At 48.6% G+C, this 13,639-nt stretch overlaps 1 protein-coding gene across 1 annotated transcript in view; it reads left to right on the top strand.

The window, feature by feature from the left end:
- Positions 1-12,664, top strand: part of snta1 (syntrophin, alpha 1) — a 49,880-nt gene extending 37,216 nt beyond the window's left edge. Inside the window, exons 2-7 of the mRNA XM_043710939.2 lie at positions 700-910; positions 1,376-1,583; positions 4,348-4,478; positions 5,730-5,929; positions 7,685-7,875; positions 9,697-12,664. Of these exons, the coding sequence (XP_043566874.1) occupies positions 700-910; positions 1,376-1,583; positions 4,348-4,478; positions 5,730-5,929; positions 7,685-7,875; positions 9,697-9,789 (1,034 nt within the window). The 3' untranslated portion in view covers positions 9,790-12,664. The remainder of the gene's footprint in view (positions 1-699; positions 911-1,375; positions 1,584-4,347; positions 4,479-5,729; positions 5,930-7,684; positions 7,876-9,696) is intronic.
- Positions 12,665-13,639: the final 975 nt, after the last annotated feature.

The raw sequence follows: 13,639 nt of genomic DNA, 5'->3' as shown, positions 1-13,639 counted from the left end.
TCTCTGGCACTCTGTTCTTATTTCACATTTCCATTATCTGCAGTATTTTGCTTCTGTTTACGCTTTTTGATTTAGATTAGATTCCCTACAGTGTGGAAACAGGCCCTTCGGCCCAATGTGTCCACACCGACCCTCCGAAAACTAACCCGCCCAGACCCATTCCCCTACCCTACATTTACCCATGACTAATGCACCTTACACCTTGGGCAATTTAGCATGGCCAGTTCACCTGAACTGTACACCATTGGATTGTGGGAGGAAACCGGAGGAACCCCACGCAGACACGGGGAGAATGTGCAAACTCCACACAGTCAGTCACCCGAGGCAGCAATCGAACCCAGATCCCTGGCGCTGAGAGGCAACAGTGCTAACCGCTGAGCCACTGTGTTACCCATAACAAACACATACCCTGCGATTGTGAACTCATGACTTGTAAATCTCAACAACAGACTCGGTCAGTGTGGGGATTGAACCCGCAACCTTGGTGTTATTAGCACCGCACTCTAACCACTCCTGCTAATCAACCTACTTATTCCCTGATAGTGCCTTAATGCCCTGAAAACACAAGCATCACTGCCAATTATTTAAGATAAAACACTGTGCTTGACCTGTTTGATATTTTTTAAACAATCCATTGCTTTCTTTGAGATACGTTTTGCAAATGCGATGAGTTTAAGCTTCTGTTTTGTTGACCTCCAGTGAAGTACCTGAAGGAAGTGTCTTCGTATTTCAAGAACACCTCAGTGGGCTCTGCCCAGAGCTGGGATTCCTCGTCCCCCCCGGGGAGTGGGGGTAACTCTCCAGCTGGTCTGTATTCCCCCCCACACGGGGACCTGGAGCAGGAGAAGACCATCCCCTTGAAAATGTGTTATCTCCGTAGGAAAGTCCGAGCTCCGGACCAAGAGAAGAGGTGAGAAGGGGAGATGTGACCAGCACCTCGGTTAGTTCACAGTCAGAGCCACCATCTTAGCCCAGGGCCCAGCGCATGGAGCATGTACTCTCTGAGATACTGCGTTTCAGTCCCACCCAAAAGTGTTCAGCACAAATTCAAATGCAGGCTAGCACTTAGGTCAGAATCAAGGGGAGAGGGAGGAGCGTGTCAGTATTTACAGGGGGGTCCCCGGGATTGGGGGGGAATATGTCGGTATTTACAGGGTGTCCCTGGGGAGAGGGGTGGCTGTGTCAGTATTTACAATATTTACGCAGGGAGGGCGGGTGGTAGTGAATTCTGTCCCTTCCTCGCCCCAGGTGCTGCCTGATCTGCGGAGGCCCTGCCGCACTCTGTGTTGCTCTGTCTCTGGGTCGTTGTGTGTGTGTGTGAATGATTGTATCAGTCTCAGTGTCCCTGTGTCTCTCTCCCTCTGTCCTGCTTTAGGTACATTGACCTCTCGTCTGCTGACGGAAAGTCCTCTGTGTCTCTGCGGCTGAAGGATAGTGCCACTGCCCAGTCATGGTTCAGTGCCCTTCACGGTAATGCCGGTGCCCTCCTGCCCATGGTCAAAGCTGAGATGAGAACCCTGGCTGGGAACTCGGGTGTAGCTGGCAGTAAAGAAATTAAACACGTGGGCTGGCTGACCGAGCAGGTAAATTCCCTTTGTCTCCCATCATTGTGATCAGAGTTTGGAATAAAAACCAACGCACTGTCGGCTGTACTCACAGTCACCATCAATTTCCTGACAAATCAGGAGTAGGCCATTCAGCCCCTTGAGCCTGCTACACCTTTCATGTCTGATCTGATTAGTCTGCCTCCCTGCCTAATCCCATGACCCTTCACCTCCCCTCTCCCCTTTCCTTGTAAAGAATCTCCCCACCTCCCTCTCAAAACAAAATCAAGCATTTGGCAGCCAGCACCTTTTGACACTCACCATCTCCTTATCTCTGCTTTCAATGGACAACAGTGAGCCCGCTTCTAGATTCTCCCACAAGAGGAACTATCCTTTCCACATCCACCCAGTCAAGTCCCCTCAGGATCCTAGATGTTTCAGTCAAGTCACCTCTTTCTCTCCTAAACTTCAGCAGATATCAGCCCAGACTGTCCACCATTCTTGATGTGATCCCATAGTTTCCCATAAGTTCCTTAGATAACACCATTAATGGCATTGAAGACTTTACAGGATATTTCACAAACTAAATGTAACCCCAAGATCCAAGTGATATCAGGACAGGTGACCAAAGCTGATTCTCTGACCAACGCTTGGTTTCCTGGTCAAATACCTCCGTCCATGTGCCAGGGACAGCTAACACATTCCGTGCAAAAGTGAGAACTGCAGATGCTGGAAATCAGAGTCAAGATTAGAGCGGTGCTGGAAAAGCACAGCAGGTCAGGCAGCATCCGAGGAGCAGTAAAATCGACATTTCGGGCAAAAGCCCTTCATCAGGAACCCCTTTGCCTGAAACGTCGATTTTCCTGCTCCTTAGATGCTGCCTGACCTGCTGTGCTTTGCCAGCTCCACTCTAATCTAGACTTTGATTTCCAGCATCTGCAGTCCTCACTTTTGCCTAGTTGATTTTAACCTTACTGCGAATCCTCCTGCAAGGATGCCTACCTTGAAGAGGTCCTACTTCTCTCTCCACATCCTGTGCAGCAGACGGATGATGTTTTATTCAGTTACATAGAAATATAAGCTGAGTAAATCCATAAACTGTATGAAAATACAAGCTGCACAAATTTACATACTGGATAAAGCTAAAGAGTTGCTGAAACCAGTGCTGTGTTAAAGATCCTAAAGGATCATTCATGTTCATGTTGAGATGGTGACACAGTAATATTGTCACTGCTTGGAAATGCTGGGATCAAATCCCATCCTAGTAATTGGTGGAATTAAATCCATGTGAAATATGAAGCAGTGATACTGATAACTGTCATCGATTGTAGTAATATTTTAACGTTGTTTAGATAAGAAATCTGCCATGCTTTCCTGGTCTGGCCTACGTGTGACGCTATCCAACACTCTATTCGAGGGCAGTTAGAGACGGACAACACATTTCTGGTTTTACCAGAGGCACCTGCATCCCATTGGATAATAAAGACCACAGCTTTACCCTGTGGTCACACGTCACGTGAAGGAAGTTTATCTACTGGTTAATGTTCAGATTCTTGTTATTGATCTATTGCTGGTGAGAGCAGTAATTGTTGCTCATCCCCACTTGTCTTTAAGAGTCACATTGTTGGACTGGAGTTATGTGTAGGTCAGACTTGGAAAGATATTAAGACCAGGTGGGTTTTTACACCCAAACACTGATCATTTCAAGGTCAGCGAAATGTTAGCTTTCAATTGCACGTTTATTAACTCCATCAATTTAAACCTCACCATCTGCCCACACCCATATTCCCAGAACATTCGCTTCAGAATTACAATCCAATACACATTATGCCTTTGCCCCCTTTCTCCCTCTCTGTCCCACATCTCTTCCTTTTGAACATTTTCTGTATGTCTTTCTCCCTCTGTCTCTCTCCTTCTCAGTTTTCATTCTCTGTCTCTCTCTCTCAGTGTCACTCTCTGATTCTGTCTCTGATTCTCTGTCTCGCTCTCTCACTGCCTCTCTCACTCTATCCCTCTTGCTTTCTCTCACTCCATCTGTTTTTCTCTCTCTCTCTCTGTCTCTATCTCTCTTGCCCTATCTGTCTTGCTGTCTCTCTTTCTGTCTCTCTCTCTTTCTTTCTCTCTGTCCTGCTCTCTGTCTCTCCTCCTTTTCCTCTCTGTCTGTCTGTCTGTCTCTCTCTCTCTCTCTGTCCTGCAGTCTCTCTCTCTCTCTCTCTCTCTCTCGATCATGCTCTGTGACTCTCTCGGTTTCTCCCCCACCCCCCCTAGTTACTCTGTGATAGTTGGTTGGGCTCCTACTGCATGTTGACCCAGATCCCCTGTCTCTCCTGCCCCTGGTCTGACTCCCTCCTCTGGTCTCTCCTGCCCCTGGTCTGACTCCCTCCTCTGGTCTCTCCTGCCCCTGGTCTGACTCCCTCCTCTGGTCTCTCCTGCCCCTGGTCTGACTCCCACCTCTGGTCTCTCCTGCCCCTGGTCTGACTCCCTCCTCTGGTCTCTCCTGCCCCTGGTCTGACTCCCTCCTCTGGTCTCTCCTGCCCCTGGTCTGACTCCCACCTCTGGTCTCTCCTGCCCCTCGTCTGACTCCCTCCTCTGGTCTCTCCTTCCCCCTGTTCTGTCTCCATCCTCCACTCTCTCCTGCTCCCTGTCTCTCCTATGCCAGCACCCACCACCTCTCCTGCCTCCACTCTGATCTCACCGGCTTCTCCCTGCCCCTCCTGGTCTGTCTTCTGAACTCCCCATTCTCTCCTGTGCCTGTGGTCGGTCCCACATCGCTCTGAGCTGTCTTGTGTCTGGTTTCCTGCAGGTATCTGGTGATGTGGAGAAACCTATCCTGGCCATTCTCACTGAGAAGGACTTGCTGCTGTACAACACTTTACCACAGACTAGAGAGAGTCTGAACAGCCCCAGCTCCAGGCACCCCCTCATAGCAACCAGGTCAGCCATAACACTGCCTCCTTCTGGCTCCCATTTGTAACTGCAGACTGAGTGTAATTCCAGACATGAGGTTGGTTTGGAAAAAGTGGGAAATAGTTGAGGAGCCATGTGATCAGTGCAATGGAGTGGCTTGTTACACCCTTCACAGACGGTTAGGAAAGCAACCACATTGCTGTGGGTCAGGAGTCACATGTAGGCCAGACCAGGTAAGGATGGCACTTCCTTCCCTAAAGGACATTAGTGACCCAGATGGGAGTTTACTGTCAACCAGCAATTTCATGGTCAGTTTTACAAACGTCAGATATCACTGCCATGCTTGGGAATTCAGTTCAAATTCTCAACAGCTGCAAGGGGATTTGATCTCAATCCTTCCACTTGCTATTGACCAGTAATACTGGACCAGTAACCTTCCCACACTGATCGAGACAGGGAGGTGATGGATCTCCAATGACAGCAGATTCCATATTATTCCCAATTGGAGCTTCTCACTATATCTAATATTCCTCCTGGAAGGACCTTAGTGAAGCAGCAGAGGCTTTTTGGAGCTTTATGTAGATGTTGGACTGAGGGAAAGCTGTCGGGTTAGTTTTGGTTTGCAAGCAGCAGCAGAGACACCTAAGACAAATTCTGCAGAGTAACAGGTAAGTAAAATGGAGAAAGCCGTTGGTCTAAGGATTGAGAGTAAGAGGACTCTCTCACTTGAAAAGCAATGGCAACTTGAAGAAGAAGCTTTTCTCTGCCGTCTAGCATGGGCATGATGGGTGAAAGGGACTTGGCGAGAGGTGGGAGATAGGTGACAGGGTTTTGACTGAGCTCGAGGTCAAGGAGAGATGGATGTTGGGAGAGCAATGGATAGTCAAGTGTAAAGGTGATAAAGTTGCGGATAACAGCTTCAGCAACAGACCGGCTGAGGCAGGGGAAGAGTCTGCTGATCTTTTGATGGTGCCATGAGTATTTGGTCCAAGGCAATTCCCTGGAAACTGGAGTTCCCATGTTCTGTTCCAGGGAATCTCCTCCCTCTGAATTCTGTACTCATCATTGAAATGTGTCAATATCTACCACCTCGATATTCTCGAAACATCATGCAGACCCCGTTCCCCCCCCCCCCCCCCCTGCTGTGTGTGTTTTTGCTTTCAGTTGATGCTGGAAGGTCAGTGCATGCCGTGTGGGATCAGTTTGGGATTGAACACAAGGTCAGTTTATCACCGGTTAGTCAGAGAGGGTTAAGGTGGTTGCTGTTCTGTCTTTCAGGTTGGTTCACTCGGGTCCTGCCAAGGGCTCCCTGTTGGCAGACTCCTCCGAGCTGTCCTTTGTTCTGAGAGCGGGCACCCCACTTGGCGTGGAGACCCACCTGTTCTGTGCAGAGCTCCAGTCGGACCTGTCCGTGTGGACACGCCTGCTGGTCGATGGCTGTCACAGCGCTGCAGAGCTCATCCAGGAGGTAGTCACAGGTGAGGCGGTCTTCCCTCATAGCGACTGTGTGGGGAGGTGGAGAGAAACAACCTATCTGACCGTAAGTCCTAAGGTCAGAACCAGGCCATTCAGCCCATTGAGTTTGCTCTGCCATTCAACGAGGTCATGGCTGATCTGATCATGTTCAACTCCAGAGTTTCCTGCCTTTTCCCCATAACCCTCAATCCCCCTTCCTGATTAAACACCTCTCTCTCTCTCAGCCTTGAATATACTGAATGACCCACTTGCTGTGGCTACAGGCTAAAGTCCTGCATTCCAGGTAAAGTTCAGCCAAGTCTCTCTGAACACCAGTATTTATACATTTCTTCTCTTTTAGAGAATATTTTGTTTTCCCTTTTCTTGTGATCAAAGTGAATTGGTTTGCACTTCTCCACATTACATTCCATCTGTCAGGCAGAAACATAGCCAGTAGGAGCAGGAAGAGGCCATTCAGCCCTTTGGAGCTGCTGCACCATTCAGTCTGATCATGGCTGATCATCCAACTCTATCCACAAAAACCATACTGAATGGAGGGGCAGGATTGCGCAGCCATGGGCCCTACTGCTCTCCTAGGTCTTGGCTTATTCTTGTGTTGATTTGAGTTCAGAATACAGAGAGAGAAGCAAACCTGTCCCAAATTGCCTCCAATTTCTCTTTGCCCTCCAAGCCAAACTCTTAAGGGATAGCATCTCATAGAGTCATAGCCTTTGGCCACACTAAGATACAGCAGCAGAATTAGGCTATTCAGCCCATCGAGTCTGCTCTGCCAATGGATCATGGCTGATTTGTTTCTTAACCCTTAACCATTGAACTCCTTACCAATTAAGAGCCTTTCTATCTCTGTCTGCACCAGTGATCAAACTGCTTTCCACTCTACTCCCTGTTTCAGCACTCAGCCTGTAGACTTGTTGCTATGGGGTTTTAAGTGTTCACCTAAATAATTGTTCAGTCTTGCAGGGTTTTGTACCTCTACCACCCTTTGAGACAGATTCCAGATTGCCAATCTCCCTCTGACTGGAAATCCCCTCAAACCCTCTTGCTCCTTACCTTAAACTGTGCCCCTGAGTTACTGAACACCTGCACAAAAAAGAGGCATTTCTCCCTGTATACTCGGTCTATGCCCCTCAGAACATTGTACATCGCATCCAGATCCCCCTTCAACCTCCCCTGCTGTAATAACAACAGGAGTAGGCCATTCAGCCCATTGAACCATTCAATAACATGGCTGGTCTTTTTGTGGCCTCAGCTCCACTTACCTGTGTACTCACCAGCAGGAAATGAAAACAGCCCCAGCCTATCTAAACTCTCTTTATTGCTGAATCAGTGCAGCCCAGGAGCATCCTGGTGAATCTCTCTGCCCACCCTCTCCAGTACTATTACATCCCTCCGATCGCGACATGGCCAGAGCTCTAGTCACCAAGGTTCTGTACAGATCCAACATAACCTCCCTGCTCTTGTATTCAGTAACCTTTATACCTCCCTAACCACCTTATCTACCTGACCTGCTGTGGACACACACAGCAAGGTCCCTCAGATCCTGTATACTTCCTCAGGTCCCACCATTCAACACATACTCCCCTTGCCATCTTAGACTCCTCCCCTAAAAATAAATCACCTCATACTTTTCATTTGTCATTTTTCAGCCCATATGTATCACCAAGTAGTCTAAGGCTTCCCTCCTCTTGCTTCCTGTTGTGCTGTGATTGACAGAGTCCGGGGTTTAATGCTCTCGGTATTTCTCCCCCCTTCTTCAGCATGTACCTGGAATGGCCAGAGCTGTAAACTCACTGTGCACTTGGACAAAGGCTTCACCATCTACCAGGACGCTGCTGAGGTGGGCAGACCCAAGGTTCTCCTCAGCCAACCCTTTGAGAAACTTCGCATGTCATCTGATGATGGGGTCAAAGTGCTGTTCCTGGACTTTGGGGGCCCTGAGGGGGAGATTGTGAGTATTTCCACCAGGTTTTATCCTGCACAGAAGCTGCTAATTGAAATGGTGGGAATGGTTTGTGTTAATGTTTCTATTACTGCACTCTAATTCCAGAGAATGTAAGTTCACATTCAAATAGTCATTTGGCAGGACAGAATTTGAGTATTGCAGAAAAAAGATTGATTTCCAGGGGAAAAAGCCAACATTCATTCTGCTTGAGAGGAGAATGCAATTGGTTGGCAAGTGGTCTCTTGATTGGTAATGGCATTGCTATAGAGAATGCAGCAGTCATTAAGGATTGACAGCTAACTGCCAAACTTTGTTTAGATTTCAAACAAGGCAGGTTCACTCTGATTGGTGCCAACACCTTTCAAAAGTGTTAAATCGACTTCCACCAAAAGGATGCCACTCTGTTCCACTGCTCTTCAAGTTACATTTAAAAAAACAAAATATCTGTAGACCTTATACAACCAATCAGCATGCTGCTCTAATCCAGTATGAATGTTGTTTTCCCCTTGAATTGGTTTTCTTGTGAAATGTCCTGATGATGCGCTGGCACAGTAGCTCAGTGGTTAGCACTTCTGCCTCAGCAGCAGGGACCTGGGTTTGATTCCACTCTCGTGTTACTGTCTGTGTGAAGTTTGTACATTCTCCCTATGTCTGCGTGGTTGGAGGGTCAGTGCTGAGGGAGTGCCACACTGTCGGACAGTCAGCACTAAGACAGCGGCACTGTCGGGTCAGCACTGAGGGAGTGGGCAGTGTGGGAGAGTCAGTGCTGAGGGAATGTTGCACTGTCCGAGGGTCAGTGCTGAGGGAGTGCCACACTGTCGGAAGGTTAGTGCTGATGGAGCGCTGCACTGTCGTTAATCAGCACTGAGGGAATGCAGCACTATCGGAGAGTCAGCGCTGAGGGAGCACCGCACTGTTCGAGGGTCAGTGCTGAGGGAGTGGACACTGTCAGAGGGTCAGTGCTGAGGGAGTGCCACACTATCAGATGGTCAGTGCTGAGAGAGCAGGCTCTGTGCTGAGGCAGTGCTGCACTGTTGGAGGGTCAGTGCTGAGAGAATGCCGCACTGTTGGACAGTCAACACTAAGGGATCAGGCACTGTTGGAGGGTCAGCATTGAGGGAGTAGGCACTGTGGGAGGGTCAGTGCTGAGGGAGTGCCACACTGTTGGATAGTCAGTGCTGAGGGAGCACCGTACTGTTGGAGGGTTAGTGCTGAGGGAGCGGACACTGACAGAGGGTCAGGGCTGAGGGAGTACCGCACTGTCAGAGGGTCAGTGTTCAGGGAGCAGTGCAGAGTCGGAGGGTCAGTGCTGAGGGAGTGAGCACTGTTGAAGGGTCAGTGCTGAGCGAACGCCGCACTGTCAGAGGGTCAGTGCTGAAGAAGTGACGCACTTGTCATATTGCTGTATCTGGGATCTTACTGCCTGCAAATTGGCTCCTGTGTTTGTTACATAACAATGATGAGTGTGCTTCTTCAGCATTTAATTGGCTGTCCTGAGGCAGTGTGAGGGCACTATACAAATGCCCGATTTTGGACCCATGCACCGACCATGTTTGAGGTTTTGATGGGGAGGGGGCTATATCGCAGAATCTGCCCACAGGGAATTAAATGGGAGAGTACGTGACGGATGAAGTTAAATGTTGGTTGGGCCATTTGAGGTTCCAATCACAAGTCTTTGTCTTACACCGAAATCCTCGATCCGGAGATCTCCATGAAATTGCAAACATCTGGCATTAGGTGACTGTCATGACTCTCGGTTGGATCCCTGAGTGATCCTGTTCTCTCGAATGTGTTTAGATCAGTCATTGTGACCTTTCTGTTTTACAGCAACTCAACCTACAGTCGTGCCCGAAAACCATTGTCTTTATCATCCACTCATTCCTGTCAGCAAAGGTGACTCGCCTTGGTCTCCTGGCCTGAGGATGAACTCTGACGATAGATTGTGAGGACGAGTCGGGTGGATGGAATGGAGATTCAATTGGATCAACTGACCAACAATGCACGCAATGAACGCAAATTAATACTTCATTGGAAGTTGTGTTTTTAATCTGTGACAGAAGTTACATTTCCCTTTTGCATATGCTGATTTACAAAGTTCCTGTTACTAAACTTCATCCCTTCAGCAGTTCCCAGTCATATTATGTTGGTAATTAGATTCAGGGCATCTAAGTAGGACACTGACTGAAGTAATCCAGAGTTTGCATCCACTGCACCTAATCTGAGAATTTTTAAAAACCTAGTAGTGGAACACTGGGGACTCAATAACTAAGTGACATTGCAGCTGTTAGTGTGTCGTATTGCCAGTTGGTTCACTGGTCTCCTTCAGGAAAGGACATCTGCTGTTCTTACCTGGTTTGACCTGGCCCCATGTTACTCCAGACCCACAGCAATGGCGCTGTCTCCTAACCAGCCTCTGAAAAGACCCGAATGAGCCCCTCAATCAGATCAAAGCTGCAATCAAGAATAACCAAAGTCTGCCATGCTTTGTCAAAACAAATCTTCAGATTTTTCACACTTCACATAACAAAAGAATCCGTCGAGATCACATTGTGCAAATAAAATGTTTCTCTGTGAATTTCTCAGGCAGGAGATTTAGATTAGAGCAAAGAGAAATCCTGCAGAGTACCACTGTTTGCACCCTTTATCTATTCCCCATCAATTATTGTTACTTAGTTGGGGTTTAGCTCTGGGGAATGACAAAATATTCCAGGTTTACACCAAAGGAGCTCTTTATGTCTAATCTTTCTCAACCTGGTTTCTTGCGGAGGCTAATCATGATGTGAGCTTGATAGCGGTCATGGGTACTCGGTACTGGACGGGTATTAATCCCCTCCCACACCTATCCCCTCCCACTTTCTGAATTCCTATTACTTGGGCACCCGAACTCCCCTCGAGCCTTCAGTATGTCTCTCAGATCAGCGTATGTCAGGTAGGCTGAGCTATAATGTTCCCTGACTCAATGCTTTTGCTGTATGTGTTGTTAGCTGAGTGTCACAGCCCCAGTCCAGTTGTTATGCCTCCTCCCAGGTCTAGGCCCCAGTGTATTTGCTGCACATAGCTTGGTAAGCTGGAGACCTTGGTGTGGGTCCATTGCTTTGGCTGCTTTCTGAAACATCAGCTCATTGTTTGGCTGTGATCATTGTGAAGTTATGATTCAGCCAGAGGCCAGGCTGCCCTTGCTGTTCTTCAGGCCTTTGATCGTTTTTTCCAGTTTCTCTGATAGATTATATACAATGCCTTTGTTAATGTGCCAAGCTTACAGACTCCTCAATGTTGAAAGAACATTTCCTTTTATAAACACTAATTCTTCCCTCCGTCAAATGAGCACTCGCAGTATTAGACTTGATGCCTTGGTGATATTCTTTTTATGTTATGAACTTTTAAAAACTATTTCTGCCCATATCAGGCTGTAGGGGTCAGAACGAGGTGTTACCATGACCATGGCAACACTCCACCCCCACTCTCCAAGAATTTCTGGGAGTTGGAGATCAGTCTCACTGGATGGAGATCCCAGTGGTCTGATCAATTCTCAAATCATTGTGACATTCTTCATTTAACTGGCCAATTAACTCCAAATGTTTGTTAAGGACGTTGTTTTAATCAGTGACAGAGTATGATATTTCCTCTCTTTCTTAGAGCCCCCCTGTCACTTTTTCTCTTCCTTTGCATCATCTCTCTCTCTCTCTCTCTCTCTCTCTCTCTGCTTAATCCCTCTTCATCTCTCTACCTGTTTCTTCTCCTCTTCTTTCACTTCCCCCTCCTTCCTTTCTCTCCTCCCTCTTGCTGTCTCTCTCTGGCACATGGTTTATGCCCACCCCCTCCCCTCCCCCAGACCACTATCCTCCAGTAAAGGTCCCTTGATTGATACGTCGCCCGATCAGCTCAGAGCACCTAACCATCTTGATATTCAGTGATCAGAGGGACACAGGTTGAAGGAGATGAGCCAGAGAGGGAGACGAGAATTGGCTTTAGTACAGCAAATACTTGAGGTTTGGAAACTGCAGCCTGAAGGAGCATTGGGCTGAGATCCAGGAGGGAAAGGGATAAATACTTCGAAAGGAATAAATAAAAAGGGAGGAGCTTGGGACAGTTTGGATGATTATTTCAAAGAGCTGTCCTGAGATTAGATTACTTACAGTGTGGAAACAGGCCCTTCGGCCCAACAAGTCCACACCGACCCGCCGAAGCGCAACCCACCCAGACCCCTACATGTACCCCTTTTTACCTAACACTACGGGCAATTTAGCATGGCCAATTCACCTGACCTGCACATCTTTGGACTGTGGGAGGAAACCGGAGCACCCGGAGGAAACCCACGCAGACACGGGGAGAATGTGCAAACTCCACACAGTCAGTCGCCTGAGTTGGGAATTGAACCCGGGTCTCTGGCGCTGTGAGGCAGCAGTGCTAACCACTGTGCCACCGTGCCGCCCACTGAGGACGATGGGAGGAATGGCCTGCTTCTGTTCTGTAGAATTTGAAATGAGAAACTCCTGACAGCTCTACAGTCAGTCATCCTGGGACCAGCTCTAACATCAGCTAAGCTCTGTCACTTCCCGAGTGTGTACCATTTCCTAATTCACAGCCAATTAATGACGACATCATTTCAAACAGTTACAATCAAACAGGAACTTATCTTTTTACCTTTGCTTCTAAGAGTTTATATCTCACAGCAATGTTTGCAGAGAAGCTTTGTATATTACATCATTATTAATTTAAGAATGAGCTTTGCTGGTTTCATTGTATATACCTTGGATGTGGAATTAAAATCAAAACATTTATAATCTGTGGGAAACTTGGCCCCTCCGTAGATTTTACTGCAACTCTTTCTCATCTCATTGGCTGCAAGTGGGAAGAGGGAATTGGATGCTGTGGCATCGGTTCCTGGGGTTTTCAGAACAGAATCACTTCAGCTTCCCTCAGTTAATCATTTATACCAGAGAGGAACCTCAAAAGATGGACTTCCCACAGCTAACACACTGGGAAATACGCACACAGCAACAAAGATCGCTAGATAAGGAATGTGCATTCAATCCCAACATCTCCAACATATCTCGTCCAAATTTAACTCAACTGTCGGAGGGTCAGTGCTGAGGGAGTGCCGCACTGTTGGAGGGTCAGTGCTGAGGGAGTGCTGCACTGTCGGAGGGTCAGTGCTGAGGGAGTGCTGCACTGTCAGAGGGTCAGTGCTGAGGGAGTGCCGCACTGTCGGAGGGTCAGTGCTGAGGGAGTGCCGCACTGTCGGAGGGTCACTGCTGAGGGAGTGCCGCACTGTCGGAGGGTCAGTGCTGAGGGAGTGCTGCACTGTCGGAGGGTCAGTACTGAGGGAGTGCCGCACTGTTGGAGGGTCAGTAATGAGGGAGTGCCGCACTGTGGGAGGGTCAGTGTTGAGGGAGTGCCGCACTGTCGGAGGGTCAGTGCTGAGGGAGTGCTGCACTGTTGGAGGGTCAGTACTGAGGGAGTGCCGCATTGTCGGAGGGTCAGTGCTGAGGGAGTGCCGCACTGTCACAGGGTTAGTGCTGAAGGAGTGCCGCACTGTCGGAGGGTCAGTGCTGAGGGAGTGAGCACTGTTGGAGGATCAGTGCTGAGTGAGTGCCGCACTGTCGGAGGGTCAGTGCTGAGGGAGTGCCGCACTATCGGAGGGTCAGTGCTGAGGGAGTGCCGCACTATCGGAGGGTCAGTGCTGAGGGAGTGGGCACTGTCGGAGGGTCAGTGCTGAGGATTGGGCACTGTTGGAAGGTCAGTGCTGAGGGAGTGCCACACTGTCGGA

Source organism: Chiloscyllium plagiosum, unplaced genomic scaffold (assembly GCF_037043375.1).
Source record: "Chiloscyllium plagiosum isolate Xiang-an unplaced genomic scaffold, Cpla_swu_hap1 HiC_scaffold_15, whole genome shotgun sequence".
In the NCBI taxonomy this organism is placed as follows: Eukaryota; Metazoa; Chordata; class Chondrichthyes; order Orectolobiformes; family Hemiscylliidae; genus Chiloscyllium; species Chiloscyllium plagiosum.
Note: the sequence above shows the minus strand (reverse complement) of the source record. Positions and strands in the feature narration are given on the sequence as shown.